The sequence below is a fragment of the Cottoperca gobio genome, chromosome 15, assembly GCF_900634415.1.
Source record: "Cottoperca gobio chromosome 15, fCotGob3.1, whole genome shotgun sequence".
Classification (NCBI taxonomy): Eukaryota; Metazoa; Chordata; class Actinopteri; order Perciformes; family Bovichtidae; genus Cottoperca; species Cottoperca gobio.
In genome coordinates, this window is record NC_041369.1 from 5,720,766 (window position 1) to 5,741,804 (window position 21,039).

Here is a 21,039-nt window from a genome sequence, read left to right on the forward strand (position 1 = left end):
CTGCCTGTTGTCTTTTTCCCAGAGATGAGTTGCAGCTGGGCCCCAGCCAGCCTGGCGGCTCTTACAAATGTGGCCACGTCAGTAACGGCTCTGCAGGCCGCGGATCCACCCTCATTGAACCAGAGCGGCTGAAGGACTTTGGTGAGGAGGAGATGGTCAATGGGGATGTTAAGGTCCATGCCACCAAGGTGGTGGGGGGTCCTGTTGAGATCAAGCTCATGCAGCCCCCCAAAACCAGACGCGTCAGCGAGTTCAGGGACATCCCCAGACCTCTCGTCCAGTTTCTCCGCTTTGAGGACATCAGTGCCGCAGCCTTCAGGATCCAGACAGGGATACAGAAGACACCCTGCACGGTACGCTAGCATAGCATGACCGTAGTGGGAAAGGATGTAGTGGGAAAGTAAGTGTTGGGGCCAACATGTTCAAATGTCTCCATTTTATAGAAACAATCTAAAAGTAAAGGCTACAGAAAATGTAGAAATGGGCTATATTTGTTTACCTTTACAAGAAACATACTGTAGCCTTTGCTTCGCTGCCCTCACTGAACAATTACTAACGCACATCTTTGGGTCTATTAGCCTACATATTCTTTTTACACTGCACAGATATTTTCATTTTATATTTTATATACATTTTTATAGTATCATGTTATAGCAATTTTCTTCTATTCTATATTTATGTTTCTGGATTTTTGTACTTGCTTTTTATATTTAATTTATTTTCCTCTACTACGTTTATGTTATGCACCGATACACTAAAGTAAATTTCTTGTATGTGAAAACCTAGATTCTGAATAAATATAGAGACAGAAGATAAATAAAACAGATTCATTCTAATAACAAGAATAACACATTGTCATACACTGACAGGTATGGATCACTTTCTGATTTCTACAGAAATATTTTATTGGTGAATAAACGGTTTCTTGAATTAACTGGGTAGAATTAACCGAAATGGTATTTTTTTATGTATTGTACAGTATAGTTCATAAACATAGAGCTGCTCTTAAAATGCTGCTTGTTTTTTGTGTGTGCAGTACTCCAGACTGTCCAAACAGTACGGGATGGAGATCTACCTGAAGAAGGAGCACCTGCACTACACGGGCTCTGTGAAGGAGAGAGGAGTCCTGTACCTGCTCAGCTCCCTCACACAGGTCAGAGAGAGGATGATCCCTTCCTGTCTGTCAGGCTACAGCTAGTGTGACCTACTATCCGTGTGCTTGTGCAGACACACATGTGTTAACTGGCCATTACTGACCTGTAGAGACGAAAATAGTCTGAGTGCAGCTTTAATTGACTGTGGCTTGGAAATGTGTCCCTTTGCATGTGTTAAAATGAATTTCAATCATTGTCAACAGAACAGATGTCCTATCAGCAAGTTTTGGTCTCAGAGTTTCTTATAAATTCTTAGTTTTAAGCTGGTTAAGTAGTGACAGATTGAGCACAGTGATGGAAAAAATGACTTCCAACGTCTTTATCCTCGTCTGTAAAGCCATGCAAAGATCTTCTTTGTGACAGGAAGCATCAGGGATTAAGGGAATTGTGGTCTAAACATTTTAAAAACACTGGTTTAAGAGAGCGGCTGCACCACATGGGAGGCCTCATTTGGTTGCAGAAAGTTTTCACATGTTGAAGTTGATGGTGCTTTTGTTTCGTACAAACACTACAAGCACATTTAAATTCAGAGACTCGCCTAAAAGTAATTCTGTGGTGATGTAATGTGTTTTACTCTTAAGCCTTTTAAAAGACTAGTTTGTTATTTTGGGAAATATGCTTATTTTCTTTCTGGTGGAGAGTTAGATGAGTTATCTTAGCTTAGCATAAAGATGGTAAACACATGGTAACAGCTAACAGTGTCTCTAAAGCTCACTAATCAATGTTATGTCTTTTTAAAATGTTTTTTTAATCTCCCACAAAGTATCTCAGGCACTCAAATAATAATCCTTACAAGTGGATTGGTAGATTGGACCTGACAGGGTGGATCATTCTGAGCTAAGAGTGATCCAGATTCAGCTAGCTAACCTTGCTGCACATAAACAGCAAAACATTTATAACATTATCAAATAAGTTCTTACATTTTTTAAGCGGATCAACTTTCGCCATAATTTTAAGTGTGACAAACAGATTAACATCATGAATCATGGAAAAAAAAGACATGAGTGAAAGTTAATGCTCACCCTACTTTACTCCTTTTAGTTCCCTTACAAAAATAGTTATAACCTTCCTGAAAATGGTCTAAATGGAATTATCTTTTGTAAGTCGAGAAACTACAAACTGTTTGTTGGGTGGAAAATGACTTCAGGGACAAACAGCAAATGATGAAAATATTAGAAAAATGACTACAGTTGTCCCTAAAGAGAGTTCAAAATGACCTATAAAATAATTAAAGAATATTTGAGTATTTTATGGCATACAGTTCTTGTAAAAATGGATTACTTTGCACTGGGGACATGGTACAATTGAACATGTGTAACAAAAGAAAAGATCAGTTAAGTAAAACAAATATTCTGAGTTTATGTGATGAAGAAGACCTCAATCTAGGGGTCGGGAACCTTTTTGGCTGGGAGAGCCATAAAAGCCAAATATTTTTTTAATGTATTTCCTTGAGAGCCATATAAATTTGAATGCAACTTTATGCGTGCGTTTTTTAAGAATAACACGTCTCCGAGTACTAATAGCGGTATCAGTGTTTCATTGAACAGGAGCTCTTTTATTAAATAAACTAAACGCTTACGTTATTTATCTCATTTATGTGCACGTTTCAGTGTTTACTGCACGGGTGTCAAACTCAAGGCAATTATATCCGGCCCGCGAGAAAATATCATATGTCTGTCATAACTGGCCCGCCAGTTTTGGTAATTAAATCAATGCATGGCACAACCACGGGAAATACATATTCGAGGAAGTATCTAAATGTGTGAATGAAATGAAAGTTTTTGGAAAGCAAAGGGAAAGACAGCACAGATCTCTGGGACGATGTGAGCTGGACTGTTTGTGCGACATAACGAAGCATCTCACTGTTAAACCTCCAGCTTCAGGGCCGTGTGATCGCGGACATGTTTGATGCAGTGAGAGCTTTCTAAGCCGAGCTGCCTGTGGGAGACTCGGATGCAGAAGGAAACTTTGGTCACTACGTGTTTCCAAACACTGACAAACATCTCCACCGCTGTGTTCCCGACAGCATTCTGCTGATCAACTGACCGTATTTGCCGACTTTGCAGCTCAGATATTTTAATTGAACTGCTCAGCAATCCGTTTGCAGTTGACTTAAATATGTTATATATCTTTTTGCACTTTATGTGTACCCTGTTCATACATGTGGACCGTGTTTGGCCCTCGACCTAGTCCCAGTTTTTAATGTTGGCCCTCTGTGAATGAGTTTGACCCCCGGTCTACTGCTTGCTTTGCGCAGTTTCGCGACGGGCGGGGCTCCGCCCCCTACACACACACACACACACACACACAGTGGAGGAAAGGAGAGGGGAGAACTAAAAACAAATCCGCTGCTAAATGTTTTACTTTAAAATGACACAGTATAATTATTTATTACTTCTTAAGTTAAAAAATGTCAGATCAAAATTGTCTGCGAGCCATATCGCGTTATCGAAAGAGCCATATATGGCTCGCGAGCCATAGGTTCCCGACCCCTGCCTTAATCTCTCATTTTCAAGCCATTTGTTATGAATATTTGACACGCTTTCAATAAAATATGAGGAAGCAATTAATGGGGACAGAATTGTTGCTGCATAATGACAGATATGTCGAGCATGTCTTTGCGTCCCTCCAGGCACAGCAGAGGAAGGGTGTGATCGTGGCCACTGACTGTAACTACTCCATGGCCGTGGCTCACCATGCAGTGGAGCTGAAGATCCCGGTGATGGTCATCATGCCATCATGCTGCTCCTCGCCTCGCCTCAGGATCTACCGAGACTACGGCGCTATGGTCATCTCCTACGGCAGCACCGGCCAGGACTCCCAGAACCACGCCCGCCATCTGGCCACAGAGAACGGATACCTCTACCTGGAAGAGTCAGTCCCACTCACGATCACATTAACAATTCACTGTAGGGTTGAAGTTCTCATTTAGCAATATTTTTACACAGATAGAATTACAAAAAATTAAAGAAGAAGCTCACTTGTAGTTTGCAGTTAATTTTTTTATTTTACAGGCAGACATTTTGACTTTTCAGAGCAGGAAAAGTCCAGGTGTAACTAATATTGTTAACGGAGTCTCTGTTACCAGCCAATCCATTGAGCCACTTCGCACATTACAAGGACTCTGGTAACTGGCGTAAATGTTATTAATTACTGTTGTATTCCTGCGTGAGTGGGTTTCTGGCCTAAGTTCACCTCCTTGCAAGGTACAAGTCGAGTCTTAAAGGGGACGTGCTCTGCTCATTTTCAGATTCATACTTGTATTTTGAGTTTCTACTAGAACATGTTTACATGTTTTAAAGACACAGTTTATTGCAAGATGAACACACTGGCCACAGCCTGAAACAAGTCGCTCACACAAGGGTTAGAAATGTTGTCGTAATATTTCTTGCCATGAATGTCTGTTCTCTTGTCACAGCTGGAGAGTTACTGCAAACTGTAAAGACTGTAGGGCGTGGTCAGAAGACGGATGTGTTATGTTTGTGCACAGTGCAGAGAAACTGGAAGGAACAAAGCTGAGAATGATGTAACAGAGGAAACCTATGAGGTCTGCTGACCATCAGGACATGTGGAGCCTTTCACCTAATGCTTTGTTTTTCTTTCTATGTCTGTTTTCTGATGTCCAGAGATGAAAGTGAAGCGTATCTGGCAGGACTCGGCACTGTTGGCATGGAGATATATGAACAAGTGTCCAAACTGGATGCAGTGGTTGTCCCTGCAGCTGGACAGTATGGGCTACTGGCTGCTACTGCTGCAGCCATCAAACACCTCAACTCACGAATTCTTGTCATAGTAAGTAGCTGTATATCACTATCTACTTAATTACAATACTTGTCATGTATAATATAAGTTATTTCACACCAGTTGTATTGTTGTGCTGTATCTGAAAATGAGGTCACATTTCCCATAACCCTTACTACTAATTGCAAAGATGAGTCACCTCCTACATCTCCCTGGTGCTGATCCAAGGTTGTTTTTCATTCTGCTCGGTTTCCCTTAACAATATAAATGTGTTTGAAATGTTCCCTTGTTCCACTATCTGCCCACAGCCTAAACTCTGACAGCTTATCTCTGTTTACACTGGAGGGAGAGAACAGCCCTGTCCTTCTATTCTCAAGCATACAGAAGTGTCCCTGTGTCTGAGGAAGCAATCTCATTTACTACCAAGTTTATCACAGTAGTGAACATTATAAAATGCAACATAGAGGCCGATTATTAAGGAGGACAATGGTCCCATAGATGGTCCTGTTTTCATCATAGTAACAGTATTAATGTTAGTACTGAAGATGTAATAATAATAATAATAATAATAATAATAATAATAATAATAATAATAATAATAATAAGCTTTATTTGTATATCACCTTTCATACAAGAATTGCAGCTCAAAGTGCTTCACAGCAAAAGCATAACAATTAGTACAAGGACAGAATAAGAGCATTTACAGTACAATAATCACAGTGTTGATGTAAATGAGTCTGAAGTACCATTATAAAAATAGCAGAATTATAATAGTATAAAGTATGTAGCGCATGTAATTACAGAATGCATTCATGAGCAAGTTTATTTAAGAAATGCATTCTGTCCAAGTATGCAACATTTCTGCAATACATGTTCCAGGTGAGTTCAAGAGAAAATGTCCTGAAGGACACTTCTATCATATAACAAAAAATGTAGACGAGGGAGAATATAATGAATTATGGGATTGGACCATAATATTTGAACTACACATCTCTAGACTATAGATGGCGATTATAGTGGGTTGGTAAGTTGATCGACCTCTTTGGTCCGGACTAAAACATATCTACAACTGTTTGATGGATTGCTGTGAAATTTGGTAGAGGTATTGATGTCCCCTTTAGGATGAATTATAGGAACTGGTGATCCTTTAACTTTTCATCTAGAGCCACCATCAGGTCAAAACACAATACTTACACTAAAAGCCTGAAGCCTAAAGTTTGGTGATCGTAATGTCAGCATGCTAACATGCTACACTAAAATGGTGACCATGGTAAACATCAGCGTGTTAGTATTGAAATTGTTTGTGTGCTTACGTTAGCATTTAGCTCAAAGCACCATGGTGTCTAAGTACAGCCTCACAGAGCCTAGTGTTGCTGTAAACTCTAATGCTGCCTTCCAGACAACTCGGAACTTAAAAATGTCCGACCTACTATAAAAAGTACAATGGATCGTCACTCAGCTGAGGTCCTACTCATTACTTTACTACTTAATCCATTCACTCCGACAACAACGGAAACGCACATTGTAAATGGTAGACCATCAACTCAAAGGAAACTTTGAATATATGTGCCTGATTTAAATAATACATTCTATAATATAGTAAAACCTGTTCTGCATGTAAATTGATGTCAAAATATGTTGCCAATGTTATTAGGTATCTGTCTACAGTAAGCAATCTCTGAACGTTATCTTCCCTGCACAAGTTCTTCAGGAAAACGTTAAAAATGCAATAAAAAGGTTTTGACTTGGTCAGCCATGGCTTTTGTTTTGCATTGTGCACCAGGACCGTTCCGAGATGTCTGGCACGCAGCGTAGGTCTTGTCTATGCATGAGGTAATATGGTGAAGCTACATGGGCTTTCTCCAACAGGGAATTGAACCAGAAAGTTTCCCTCTGCTGCTACAATCTCTGAAAACTGACGGTCCAATCAAAGGCATGCGCAGCAACTCCAATAAGAAACTCTATGGAGGTAAATCAGTTGAAAAGTTATTTGTCAGGTCTGTTTCTAGACATGTAGTACAGAACTGTCATTTGAATAAACTTTATCATTTCCTGCACCTTTTTCTATGAGAAGCTCACATGGCTTCATCATTTCCAGCAGTCACTGATCATATGTTGATTTTCTATTGCAGAACTTACGGAGCATTCACTGGGTGTTAACACCTTCCAGCTGGCAAAGAAGCTAGTGGATAAAGTCATCTCTGTCAGGTACTGCATCTCCACAGCACAATTACACTTTAACACTTCCTCTGAAAGGTTTTTATTTAGAAAAAGAGATATCCACTGTGTGAAATATGTGTTAAAATTCTGATTGTGGTTCACTGTTATGAGCCTTCTTTACATTTTGCCATTTGAAATATTGACTGCTTTGAAATACAGATACACATTTCAGTTATTTTAATGCAGGTATTGATTATTTTAAACTGAAACCCAATTTAAAAACTAATAAACTGTGGAAAACCGTTATTTGTTTACTAATTGTGGAATTTAATTGAGAAGGCTCTGTTTTTTCACAGTGAGGAGGACTCTTTGCTGGCGATGCTGCGGTTTCAGGAGTTTGAACGCTCTACTGTGGACACAGAGGGAGCCATGGGACTGGCTGCCATCTTGGCCGGACAACTACCAGAGCTGAAAGGCAAAAAGTGGGTCAGACTTGTTAATATTCTTGAACCTGACTGAGTCTATTGGGGACAGAAGTCAGGAGCAGACAGCAGCATTAATTTATTGCTTTTAATAGGCAAACATCTTATAACTAAAGCCCTCCTCTTGATGTTTATCAAAGAGCCATGTGTGTGTGTTTAAAAAAATAAAAAAATATTGAAAGTCCTAGCCGTGAGGCCTGAGATTTAGTTAATACAGTGACTTCAGCTGTGTATGTGTGTGTGTGTCTGCTGTAGGGTCGCTGTAGTGGTGAGCAGCGCAAACATGGAGCTGGAGCTGGTGAGGCAGTGTGTGGACCGAGCCCTGGTGCTGGACGATCGGGTCAGTAAGTTCTCTGTGCAGCTGGGAGAATGGCCAGGAGACATGGCTAAGCTGCTGGACGTCCTGTCCAGAGAGGACATCAGGTAGGGTCAACACCGTCCACTTTAAAGATCTTTTACTTTATCTTCATGCTGAGATCCAATCTGTTTTATGTTTAATATCCCTCGATGCCACCTTTGATTCTTTGCTCTCTCTTTCTTTTTCCTCCCAGGTTGTTGGACGTCTGCCACCGGAGACAAAGTGACAAGTCAGACCTCTTCAAGTCAAAGGTAGGCGACTAACCTCTCCTCTTCACCTCGTTCTTTTTCCTCCTCTTCAATCTGCACCTCTACTTTTCCGTCATTGCCATGGAACTCAAGGCTTTGAGTTGGCAGGACTCATCTGAACACACATGTAGTTAAATAGAGTGATATCTATCTGTCTATGCTGTTTCTTGTAAATCGTTCGTCCGGAAAAAACCTTTGCGTACACTGCAAAAAATACGGGTACCACTTTCTAATAAAAGACAATTCATTAAGTAACTAATGGCTTCATTAATAATTTAGAAATAATGTATTAATGCTTCATATATCAGTTACAATCTATTAAAAAAGAACACATTTTGGGTTGCCAGGTTGTGAAAAAACTCTGACTGGTTGGACCAGGATCTGGAAAAGGGCTGCAGATGATACGGACCAAAGATCCATTTATCAGTAATTTACATACAACTGCATATTTTGTGGTTCAAAATCGTAAATAACATTCCTAACTGCAGACTTGATGGCCTATTTGAAAGTGATAAACCTTTGAATATTTGTTCACGTGTTACCATTATACAGAACTGCATTATTACCAAATAGAAAATAATAAATGATGTAATAAAGACATTAACTACAGCTCATAAAACCTTTAGAAAGAGTGACATGTTATAGAACATATTGTACCAAACATTAAATAATTCAGCCTGATGTAAGGTTTCATAGAGAAACTATGTAACTATTCAAAGAAATCCATAAGCACTGAAGACCACAGTTGCTTGAGTCAATACACTCTTTACTGCTACAGCCGGTCTGGTGTGACCAGTAGCATATGTTAGCTAATGTTAGCTAGTGTTTGCAAACAATAGATACAGTATTGCTGAGTCAGTTTGCAAACTTAAAGACTCTAATTGTGCTAAAATGCTTTGGAAAGAAGCAGAATTGTCTCAATGACTACATTTGCATGCAGAAAATATTAGGGTTTTGGCCCTTATTCTGAAAAAAGCTGTTTATATGTCTAAGAAAAATTAATATTCCCGTTTACATGCAGCCGTGCATACTCCAATTAATGGAAAACGCCCCCATGACTTGCGTCCTAAGGCTACACTCTTTAAATAAAACAATATTTGTTTGTACTGCAAGTTTTCTGAAATGTTATGCTTAAATATGCAAAGCCACTTATTAACTATGTGCCAATTTGCAATTTCTGGAACAGAAATGTGTAAACACTGTTTACAAGGCAGGTTCAAGATTCTTGTTTCATTTTGTTAACATATTAGAGTCAAAGGTTTTTAGGGGATTGTGTATCACTCCATGAATCAGAAAATACTGTCCACAGTATTTTTTTAGGAATAAAATGTTATATAACTCAGGCTATGAATTATATATTAACAAACCCCTCAGAAAAACCCTTCAGAACATAGAGAGGAATGAAACTGGAAAGTTTGGTGTATGTAAGAGCTGCTAAAGTGGAGATTTCTGGCTCAGTCTGAGAAAAAAACATTTTAGTACATTTCACAAACTAGTACATATTACAATGAAACTTGTAGTTGATTACCTACATCAAGATAAAAAAATAGTTTTCTGAAATGTTATGTTTTCTTAGATGTTTTATTTAAATATGAAAATGAGGAATTATCAAATGCTAACTTTCGGTGAATCAAGGAAAGAATGTGAGTGAATTTAGTAAAATAAAAACCTAAATGTGTTTTCTTTCCACTAGTCTGAAAGAAGACATACTATGAAAGCAAAATAGCCAAAACTCTCCAAAGTCCCCACTGCACGAACAAATTATGGTTTTGCCAAGTGCTATATTCAGAGTAAATATTATCCAGAGCAACGGAATATGCTGTTTACATTAAATTCAGAATATTGTAATATTCTGAATATATTGTAATATATGTGTGCTTGTAAACGTAGTTCTTCATTATAGCCTCTGCAGTCTACACTGACAAATTGGCACCGCACTGTTAATTCACCAGCCGTGTCAAAAGGTGAAAGGTGTTGCATAATTAACTCACTGCCCTAATTCTAATGTGTGCAATGTCAGAGGGCTAACTTTATGTGTGTGTGTGTGTGTGTGTGTGTGTGTGTGTGTGTGTGTGTGTGTGTGTGTGTGTGTGTGTGTGTGTGTGTGTGTGTGTGTGTGTTTTATCAGGTGGAGTGTGTGGTGGAAACCAAGGATAAGACACAGAGCGCTCAGCTACGCAAGACGCTGAGTGAGCGCTACCCCTCTATATGCTGGCTTGGTCGGTGATCACAACAACATGAACACAAACTATATTTACAATAGAAAACCGAAGAAGAAGAAGAAGAAGAAGAAGAAATGACACATAAATAATAATAAATAATAAAATGTGAGATGACGTGCAAACACACCCTGTAACATACATTACTACGATATATGAACTCTGTTATAGGCATCGCATTAAGACAATGGCTGTTAAGCAAATCTAAGTGTATACAGAAGCCTTGAGATTATGTAGAGAATACTATTCATATTACTTATTTGACTTATGCTGCTATTGTTCTTTAATCATGGTAACTACAGTAAAGTGGTGAGGCTGCATTCAGAAGATGAATATAGTTCTTATAGTTTAATCACAGCATTAATCATGCAGGCTTACTCCTCTAGTGACCTCTGTCTAAAGTAAGTACATATTATACAGCTCCCTAAACCACATTGTTTTTGTATATATTTCTGTATTTATACTGTCCGAGATGGTAGAGACAAATCCACGTAAGTGTTCTCCAAATAAAAACTTGACTATCAATGACTTCTGATGTTTTGTGATATTTGGGAGAAAAAGAAAAGTATCTACACTTTCTAAATATTTTCCTCTACTTCTTTCTCTTGATGGTTGGTGTAATCTGAGGCAGGATGTGAAAGTAAGTTGTCTCTATACAACCCATCCCTGATTACTGGCTAGAGATAGCTCTAGTGGAGACTGGGCTGTTTAAGACGGCTAATGCTCTTAAGTTCATAAGCAGAGGACATCATGACCCAGTGCTGCTGCGTTAGCCTCGTTCAGGCAACACCCCACTGTTTTCAGGTTTCTTATAACACCTCTTGTGTTACACCCTTGTGTGTAGGCTATATAAGGGAGCGTCTCTATGCTCAGGGTCCTATGCTCCCCAGCTCAATATGTTCTGAACATGACACATTAAAAGTATTCTTTGTAACTTTCCGCACTAAAATATCTAAAAATGACTTGACCTATGTTATATATATTGCATACTTCATTATCAGACTTTTCATCAGACTTTTTATCCAGTTTCAAGCAACATTTTTAGGATACGCTTTTTAGATCTTGTTTGTTTTTAACTATATATTTTAACCGGATGAAGTATTTTAATTATCGGACTTATAGCTCTTAAGTTATCAGAGAAACAAGCTGAGCCAACGTTAGCAGTTAGCTCGTAGCCCCTCCATCTTGTGTCCAGTGGGAAAACACTGATTTTTAACGTGAAACTTCTTTATTCACTGTTTTTACTCATTGTGTCTGTTTGTTTTGGAGAGGAGACCTCTGCAGATAATTCGGCTCCTGGTAAAAACCTCCTGAACATTGAAGAAATCCTCACCAGGAGAAGCTGACTGCAAAGACGGCAATGTTGGTGAAGACAACTCCACTGATCCCACGCCACTTCACTGATGCCACCATTGTTTTGATTAAGAGACCCCTAGTGGCAGAAAATAACACGTTGTGTGTTTATGGTTTCCTGATATAGAGATGGGGAACATCGCACCCTGCTGTGCCACTACAGCTTCACTGAGCTGCTGGCCAGGCTGTAGACTCTTTTGTTATAACTTGTATTGAGTGAATTCTTCAGTAAAATTAAATATAAGAAGTCCGAGCACTTAAAGCATTTCAAGAGGGGGAAGAATGCAGCAGAACACATTTCATGCAGTTTGTAAGTCACTCTTTATTGTGCAATGTTAACATTAAGGTCTTCCAGTCAGTCGTTTAAAAAGTTGAACTCAAAGCACTTCAATTAAAGGCAAATGTCAATATAAAATGCATACAACAGCTCTCTTTATTTTTACCCTGGAGAACTTCTGAGGCTGATGGCAGCGTACCATCTGCAGTTCTATCTTCATTACAGCAGCTGAGAAAATATTCCAACTGCCATCACCCAGGCTCAACGTAAACATCATGAGAGCACTGAATCATTTCATAAAAGACTCCCCTTGTATTGTACTAAAATACTCAGCCCAGAGCAGATTCATCAAGAGAACTCTGAGGCTGAAATAATCTGTTAATATTATTATTATTATTATTATTATTATTATTATTATTATTATTATTAATAGAAACTTCTCTGGTTTATTAATAGAAAATCTATGGAATGAAATGGAGATGTGTGTCCATCACAGGAACACAGGAAGTATGCATTAAGTAGGAACATTGTAGTGTCTCTATCAAAGTTATGTCTTCACTTCACTACTTTCAAGTTAAAAGAGATAGAAAAGGCTCATGTGTCTTCCTCCACTTGCCTCTCAGCAGAATTTCACATCAAAGAGATAAACAGTGGAAGAAGAAGAGGCACAAAGGAAAAGATTGATTTTCTGGATTCAGCTTATGCCGTGTTGTTCTGTGGGCTTCCTCCTGCCGGAGTTAGTGCTGTTTGGGACGCTCGGGCTCGTACTTGATGAGCAGGCCGAGGGAGGCGAAGCCAAACAGGAAGGTCTGAACAAACCACTGGCAGCGAGTGACCGTGTTGGTGATGCCTTTCTCACTGCAGGGGCACAGAGAAGAAACACTGAAGCTCGTTTCATTGTGTCCACATTCTAACCCTGGTGCTCATCCCCATGCCCCTTCATGTGGTATCATTTGCCACTAAAACCTTGAAACCTCAATTCCTACTAAAAATGTTGTCAATAAGTGATGAGTGAAGAAGTATTAATACTTAAAGGATCAGTGTGTAGGATTTAGGGAGATTTATTGGCAGAAATATTCATAAGAGAGAAGAAACGAGGGCTTCCAAAGACGGCTGGTGAGTTTTGGTTTATTTGTGCTCTCCATGTGATGAAAATACAAGATCAAAATTGGACAAATGCAATTTGAGAATAGCTTATTAATAATGTCCCCGATGACAAGAGTTGAAGTATGAAGTAAAAAAATGCAAGAGTGTTTGAGATGAGCTGTGAGGCTCTTCTATGAAAGCCACAATTTCATAATATCAGTAAAGGGAACGTTTGTGAATAATGTGATTACATCACCACCTAGTGGACAAATCAGGTTCTTGTCACTCTTACCTGCACTTCTTCAACGCAACATAGGCCTCATAAACATGGACAGCCCAGGCAGCCCACCACCTGATCAGAAAGAGGTGTGTTACACATAACATAATACATATAATTACATGCTTCACTGCAGTCGTGCGGTCTGAGAACATGTTGAAACTGCACATGGTGTTTTGTTTGTCCGTTGTTTAGCTTGAGGAACACCCAGCTGCTCCTTCATCACTGAGTGCTGAATGAACACAAGGACTCACATGACAACCTAAAAACAGATTACCCACTTCACAAATGTGAATGATACACTCAGGCTTGATGGCTGACTTGTATGTCACATGACTCAAACAACAACAAAACATTATCTTTTGATTGCTGTCTTAATACTCTGCTGGGGCCACAGCAGTCATGTGACCTAAACGACAAATTAGCAGAGCGCTCTCCCAGTGGAAGTGGCTGCAACGATCTGTAAATGGGGGGAAAACATTAAGGAGTTGATTAAACGGTGTAGTTCAGCCTTGAGGGCACTTTGCACATCGTCTGATTGTCTTTGACAAAGATCTGCTGGAAATCTGGTGATTGCCTTTAATTCTAATTAGACAAAATCTCAACACTTTTATTGGAGAATGTGAGAAACGTTAAAGCTGTAGGAACAGTAAACCTACTCACTCTAAGGAAGTAATCAACAAGAATAACTCTAATACTAACAGGAGACAGTGTTAACAACTTTTCACTTACCCTTTGTACATAATGCCAGCATAGTTATCCACGAGATATCTGCAGAAGCTGCCAAATGGACCAAGGTGCTTAAATGGGATTTTTTCTGGCACAAACACGATGCACTGCAAAACACAGACGCAGGAGTTCAACATTAACCCATAAACTATTATTACAAGCTGTAAATGATTTAGCTTCTATGCTTTTCAAAGCATAGTGGTAATTCAGGTGTTTGACGCCGTTGCATAAGAAATGATAAATGGTTGGCGAATTGTAAAATTAACTCCGATACATATAAGTCCTTTTCAAACAAATTGGAAAAATGTGATTGATACTCCTCTTCCTTGGTTCAAATGTTTTATGTTTATTTACTGCTCATGTAGTTATTTATGGGCTTTCCAGTTACACATGTTCTATAAGATATTACCCACAAGAAAGATGCCAAAAAGATTACAGATAACTGAGGATAATATCTCTAGTGAATTTATTTTTTATTTTTGTATTGTCCAGTTGTTGCATCCTTTTGGCAGCATGCGGCAGATTGGTGCTCTGAACAAGCGATCGCTTTACTTCATCTCCTCTCAATATTATTTAGGGTTTTCAAGATGATCAAAATACATTACTGAACACAGCTGTGTTGCTTGGCAACGTTTATATATTCCATAATCCAAAAAAGGTGGATTTGAAGTGTTTGGTTGTTGTATTTCAATTACATATAGTACTTGACATGTATGTACAGTATATGTGTTATGTCTGTTGGAATTTGCATATGTATGTTTGTGACGCAAGTTACACTACATTTAGAGTTACCCTAACCCAGTTACATTTGACCAAAATGGCCCATTAATATTATTTTCATAACTTCTTTAGCTTAAAAAACACATTACGTATCACATTTAAATCACAGGACTGCATGAGTGGTTGCTCCATTGAAAGCTGACTGTGTTCCCCGATGTTCTGGTCCATTTGCTGGAATGTCCAGGCTGGTTAACTTGTATCTGTCTGCTCTGAGGCAGTGTCTCAGGCTGTTTCAGATGCACACTGACAATTATGATCTGTATCATATCATGTTTCCCGTTATATGTGGAACAGCACTATTGGCTCTTAGCAGCGGTTTGGATCATGACTGCATGTACCACAAAGTGTAGCCTTGTTGAGAGATACGCCACTGAAATGTAATTTGACACAGTTCTGCACCACGTGGTTTGGTATTCCAGTTTTATCATGTGAAGCATCCGTCAGAATCCATTTTTCTCCACCACAACAACAATAATAATAATAATAATAATAATAATAATAATAATACATTTTATTTGTATTTGCGCCTTTCCAAGCTAAAAGCAATCTCAAGGCGCTACCACAGATGGAAATCTGCTTACAAACATTTCACCTGATAACATTTCTACATATAGAAATGACATCTTGAACAGGGGTTAGGGATCAATCAAATGTGACAAACTGTCACATTTTATGCTAACAGTTTTGATCAATTATTCAATTCAAAAGCAGTCACTCTGAAACAAGTTTTTTTTTATAGTATAATGAAGTAAGTAAGTCAAAAATAACTACATAATACAATTAAATATTAATCTACCTTGTAAGTTTTGCATTTTGTCCGATCACATTCATTTATTATGTGTATCTAACCTACCAAGTGTGATATGACATGCATGAATTTCCAAGCCACTTACCAGCTTTATTTTTTTGCCAAAATACACATCTATAGCCCTCACAAGAATGCAGCATTGTACCATTCTGCTATTGTCCTCTTATGTGCACCTGTGACATGTCAGGTATTTGTCCTATGGACTATAACTGCAGCATGGACAAACACAAAGGGATATTGTTGGTAGGGCCCCTCTGCCCAGAGGCTGCAATTGATTAATAATTTGGATATCAGACACACACCTAAAAAGGCAGAACCACCATGTTGACTTGGGGTCCCTGTCTACATTCCTGTGTACGTGGCAGGTGGTGGTAGATTGGTAAATGTATGAACCTGCTTGTGATACGTTCGACATGGCGATTTGCACTAAATTGAATTTAAAAGGTTACATGTTGATGCATGTTACCCGTTTGTTTGATACTAAAACAAATCTCCATGTGTTGATTCAGCATATCATTTTTTGACCAATGATTACGACATTAGCTACAACAAAACCCCAATATCTATTGACTACCGTCGATGTGAGCATTTACCAGAGAATACACGATCAATAAACTAACGTAATCGCATTTTGAATGGAGTTTGGCACGCTACTGTTTGCTCTTAGAGGACAAATATTCGCTGGAGTTAACGGTTAAAGTCGACAGCTAACTTGCTCAATGGACTTGGGACACAAGTTAGTTTTGCTCTTACTGAGGACTGAAGGATCCTGAACAGTGACTTGGAAATAACTGTAAAGGCTACTTTGCCAACATAACAACATATTGTAACAAAATATCAAGTTTTACAGTAATACGTAACTACAAATAATATCAAACAACAGCATGAAAATAGCATTTTTGATTTTGAGAACAATATACGACCCGGAGGACACTTCTTGCAACACAACACGGTGGCATTTTGTGCAGCGAGACATTATGTGAAACACTTGTTTTTATTCTATTTTACTTCTATTATAGCTGATAGCATAATGAACTTACAGTAAAATATCCCATCCCGAGTGTCACGGAAATAAGCCAAAACAGGCTGGTTCTTTTAAAGTAATCGCATCCATCACTTTTAGCCATAGCTGCTGCTGTTCTGCGTTGGTTCCGCTGTCAAATACGCCCGTGTAGTAACAGCGGTGGTGAGAAGAGAAGTGACGGGAGGCAGGCAGGGTGGGAGGACTTTTCATTTTCATGCATGTGAACATATACAATAAATCACCCTTTAATTCTCACCATAAAATTAAAACGTATAACAACATTTAACAGTTTGCAGATTAATAACACCATTTCATTGCCTCCTTTTGTGTAGGTCTTTTATTTGTCGCGTAGGTCTATCTGTGTTTGTACAAGGGTCCTTTTGAGACGAGAAGTGGAAAAGATGAAAAATACAGGTTTAAAAGAGATGTTAAAATATTAAGAGAATTAGAAATACTGTGGTGGATCAGATTTCAGGTAGAGTATTCTAATAGGTTCAGTTACCAGAAAATATTGTGTATTTTTTAATATAAATAGAAGTTTCAGTTTAATAAAAGTAATTTCAGTGAACATTTGTGTAATTCTTTGTATGTATACTATACAATGCAGGCTACTACAGATATAATTACATGATAAACTAATAATAAGTACAGTATAATAATATAATATTTCTAATAACTATAATGTAAACACTATCTGCTAGTCCTCATAGTACTCTTTATGCAGATAATAGGTTAAACAACAAATGTACTTTTCCATACTACATGCAATTTGCAAGACAAAACATTACAACAATAAAATGTTAAAAATCTATCAATAAATAGATAGAATAAAATGAAATATAATAAACACCAGGGATAAAAATAATATAAAAAAAACAATGATTAAAGATAAAAAGTAAGACTGTAACACAACTCCAAAATAAAAGCCAGATAAAACAGATTTTATTTTATTTAAAAAATATACACAATGTATATTAAGTACACATTTATATTATAATACTCGTGTCATAATCATGTCTCTTGCCACACAGAATCCATCTATTATAAACCATTATTAAAATCACTAAATGTCATGCATGAAGACATGACAGGTTTAATAAAATGTGTTTATAAAGGACATACCTTCTTCTCAACTTGTAACCCTACATGTTTTCCACAACTACCAACCATAAGTAACAAATTACTATCACTATTTAACGTTTGTATTTTAAATGCATGACCAACTTCCTCCCCAATATGAAAAAGTGCAACTTAACCACAGGACTTCTTCCAAACTGTATAAGATGTTTTGTGTGTGGATTCACAGCTGCACCATGGCTGTGTTCCTGTTTGGAGGATTGTGCTTTGCAATTTACATGAAGAGATAAGCTGATCAGGTGACTTTTTACTTTTTCAAATATGCAGATCTCTTATCAAAACAAAGCTCTTTATGGTGCTTTTGCAATAGCTGAATAGCCTACATGCTGAACCAGAGCTTAGTTATCTTTAATCATTCGATCATTGTATGTAAACTTGAGTATGGCAAGTATTTTATCTGCTGGAATGGTTTATTGATAAGACTCTTTCCCATTTTATTTATTTATCAGCCAAATTTTAGATAGTGAAAATACATAGTGTTACTATTGAAATGTAAAAGGTTACAGATGTTAAAAATGTAATAAGTAATGTAACTATCTTAATTACTTCAACAAATGCAACTTACTACTTCTTCATTACTTTACTAACAATAAAGCAATACAGCTGAAAAGTCCTAATATCATAAAATTAAACCAGGCAAACCTCACAAAACTGATTACTGTCAAACTTGTATTAAAAGTTCCTCAATATAATCTTAAAGATTAGAACAGAGCAACAGAATTAATTTTATAATCTACATATTAGCTTTTTGAAAACCCTTTTTTCTCATTAACTGTATTGATTACTATTATATTATATATATATATTATATATATTATATACTGAATAAGTTAATGATGTAGCATTGTTTCATGTAACTAGTTACTCCCCAACACTGGAAATATAGGGTACATTTTTTCAATATCCAGAATTAATTTCAATCATTATTTCTAATTAGGGAGTTTGGCAGCTTCCACATTTGTTGTGTATGAGGTCTGATAGGATTTGGATAAAGTTCAGAGAGAGAGTTGGCGGGACTTTCAGGAGCCGTCTCCACACATGGAGACACTGATTCTGCAAGTTGTCCAGATAAAGATGAAAAGAGTCTTAGCTTGTTTCTTTGCGTTAGATAACTCTGGTAGACTTCAAGCTGCATTGTTTTCTAATATACCTACAAATACTGTAAATCTATTTACGCACTTTGCCCTTTTGTACTATTTGACTTTAGATTCAGTTTGTTAGCATTTACATTTTCACTGTGTTTGAGATGCAGCAGCTCAGAAATCATGAGATGCAACTAAGAGGAAAGAGGCCAAAGCTCGAGACTATAAGTAAATATGTATAGGAAGGGACATGAGTGTAAATCTTGATATTTCAACCTTATGGTGATTTTCTTTATGTCTTTTGTCTGTCTTTACCTCCACATCTTTATATTGTTTATTTTTTCATCCCATCGTATTTGCTGCTTATTATATATGAATGCTTTTGCAACACTTTGCTCGATATTAATTGAACTATTTTCCCATTATTTACTATTTTATATATATATATATATATATATATATATATATACAGCATATAAATATATATATATGTTTATTTTTAATTATTTAGCTAAAACTTTTCTCCATGTGTTGTTTATCTGTTAACATTTTTTACTTTTTTAAGTTTTGGAGCCAGAGGTCGGGAAAGGGGCCACATTCTGGTTTTCTTTACATTTATTGTATTTTTGCCTTTGTCATGGAAAAATAAATCGTGAAAAGAAACATAAAAACATTATATTTCATCAAAGTTATCGCATTGTTTTCCAGCAGCATGTCAGAGTGCAGAGTTGACACAGTGAGGTTAAAGGTCACAGAATCTGCATACAGCTCAGTCAAGGCCTGGACATGTTAAAGTGTTTGACAGGCTCACGTTGATAATCCTCTTCAGTGCACTGAGGCTGCTGTCTAACTGTCCAATTCATCACAGAATAATTACCCACCTTTGTTTTCCTCTCTTGTGATAGCAGCGAACTGCTCAGCATGTGAAAAGAAAACAGGAGCTGCTGATAGGCTTCAGCTCAAAAGGCTGTTTTGTATTTCGTTATGGCCTGTGAGTTAAATATTTATCGAAGTCTATTGTTAGTTGATCATAGTTCAACAGTTTGCTAAGCTGCCAATGTTTGTGCTTAACAATAATCACATGAGTTAAAAGGCAGCCTTGAATATTTTTGAAATATATGGTTATTATCCTAAATTATTAATTTTAAGTTATTACATTTGTGCTTAATCTGTGCCATTAAAAAATACTTGCAAAAAAATCTAGATTTATATGCATTATAGTAATATATATCACTTTTCAACATACACAAAACCCCAACAAACATTTGAATTGTCTTTATGCCATCTTTAAAATAGTAGCATAAAAAGACAAATCATGAAATATAAAAATAATTTCTGTCTTTGGGGCTTTGGGCTTTGTTTGTATTTGATATTAGTCGTGCAGTGCCTGGTCCATTTAATTCACCAGCTGGCACACCCTGCATAATCATAAAAAAAAATGTATGAGGAGAGAGACGTCTTCAGTGTTTTACAAATGTTAACAAAATAATTGATGACAAAAGACATTAAGAATGGCATTAATCGTACAAACAGGCGGCATCCTCAGTGAAGGTGTCTATGAATAAATAATAAATAAGTTCTAATGAGTCTTAATTTCAAAAGTTCTGATTTCTGATTAGTCAGTCATTTAAATATTAATTGCTATTTACAGACTATGTGGAGCTAAAACGGACAAGAAGCTTATTTCTCCTTTACAATAATCTACTTCATGTTTACAATTGGTTGAACACAACTCATTAAAATATACAATAATTAAGATCAGTGTATATGATGGAAATAATGGCGTTAGAAGTGTGGGCTTTTATGGCCAAATCTTTTTCTCCAGGGGGAGACATGCTAATTTTGGTTCTTTCACGCTATATTCCACAGGCACACTTTATTATTTTAATTAATATTTCTGCCTACGTGGTTGTTTAATATGTCAGATATTCAGCTGCACAGAAAACATAAACAATCACATGTATGTCGTCTTGTAGTTAAGTGGTATCGATGAGGCTAACAATCACAAAGACTTTTCTTTTGTCTCTCCCAGGATCATTCTGTCATATTTGCCTTTGACCTTGCCTTTGCTCTGATAGGGGTGAGGTGATAATGGGGGTGGGGGGTCCTCAAAGTAAAACAACA

General features: G+C 37.4%; 2 protein-coding genes across 2 annotated transcripts; one reads left to right on the plus strand and one right to left on the minus strand.

Annotated features, from left to right (window-relative positions):
* Nucleotides 1-218: 218 nt before the first annotated feature.
* Nucleotides 219-10,848, plus strand: LOC115020351 (L-threonine ammonia-lyase). Its single transcript, XM_029450321.1, has 10 exons — nucleotides 219-353; nucleotides 1,037-1,153; nucleotides 3,787-4,028; nucleotides 4,781-4,946; nucleotides 6,765-6,864; nucleotides 7,028-7,103; nucleotides 7,412-7,537; nucleotides 7,793-7,960; nucleotides 8,089-8,146; nucleotides 10,272-10,848. Exons 1-10 carry the CDS (start codon nucleotides 219-221, stop codon nucleotides 10,368-10,370), a joined length of 1,287 nt encoding a protein of 428 aa, XP_029306181.1. The 3' UTR covers nucleotides 10,371-10,848.
* A 1,169-nt stretch (nucleotides 10,849-12,017) lies between these two features.
* On the minus strand, nucleotides 12,018-16,877 carry tmem254 (transmembrane protein 254). Its single transcript, XM_029450023.1, has 4 exons — nucleotides 16,713-16,877; nucleotides 14,088-14,191; nucleotides 13,371-13,430; nucleotides 12,018-12,850 (listed from the first exon to the last, which is right to left on the minus strand). The coding sequence occupies exons 1-4, from the start codon at nucleotides 16,797-16,799 to the stop codon at nucleotides 12,730-12,732; spliced, it is 372 nt and encodes a 123-aa protein (XP_029305883.1). The 5' UTR covers nucleotides 16,800-16,877; the 3' UTR covers nucleotides 12,018-12,729.
* Between the last annotated feature and the right edge of the window lie 4,162 nt (nucleotides 16,878-21,039).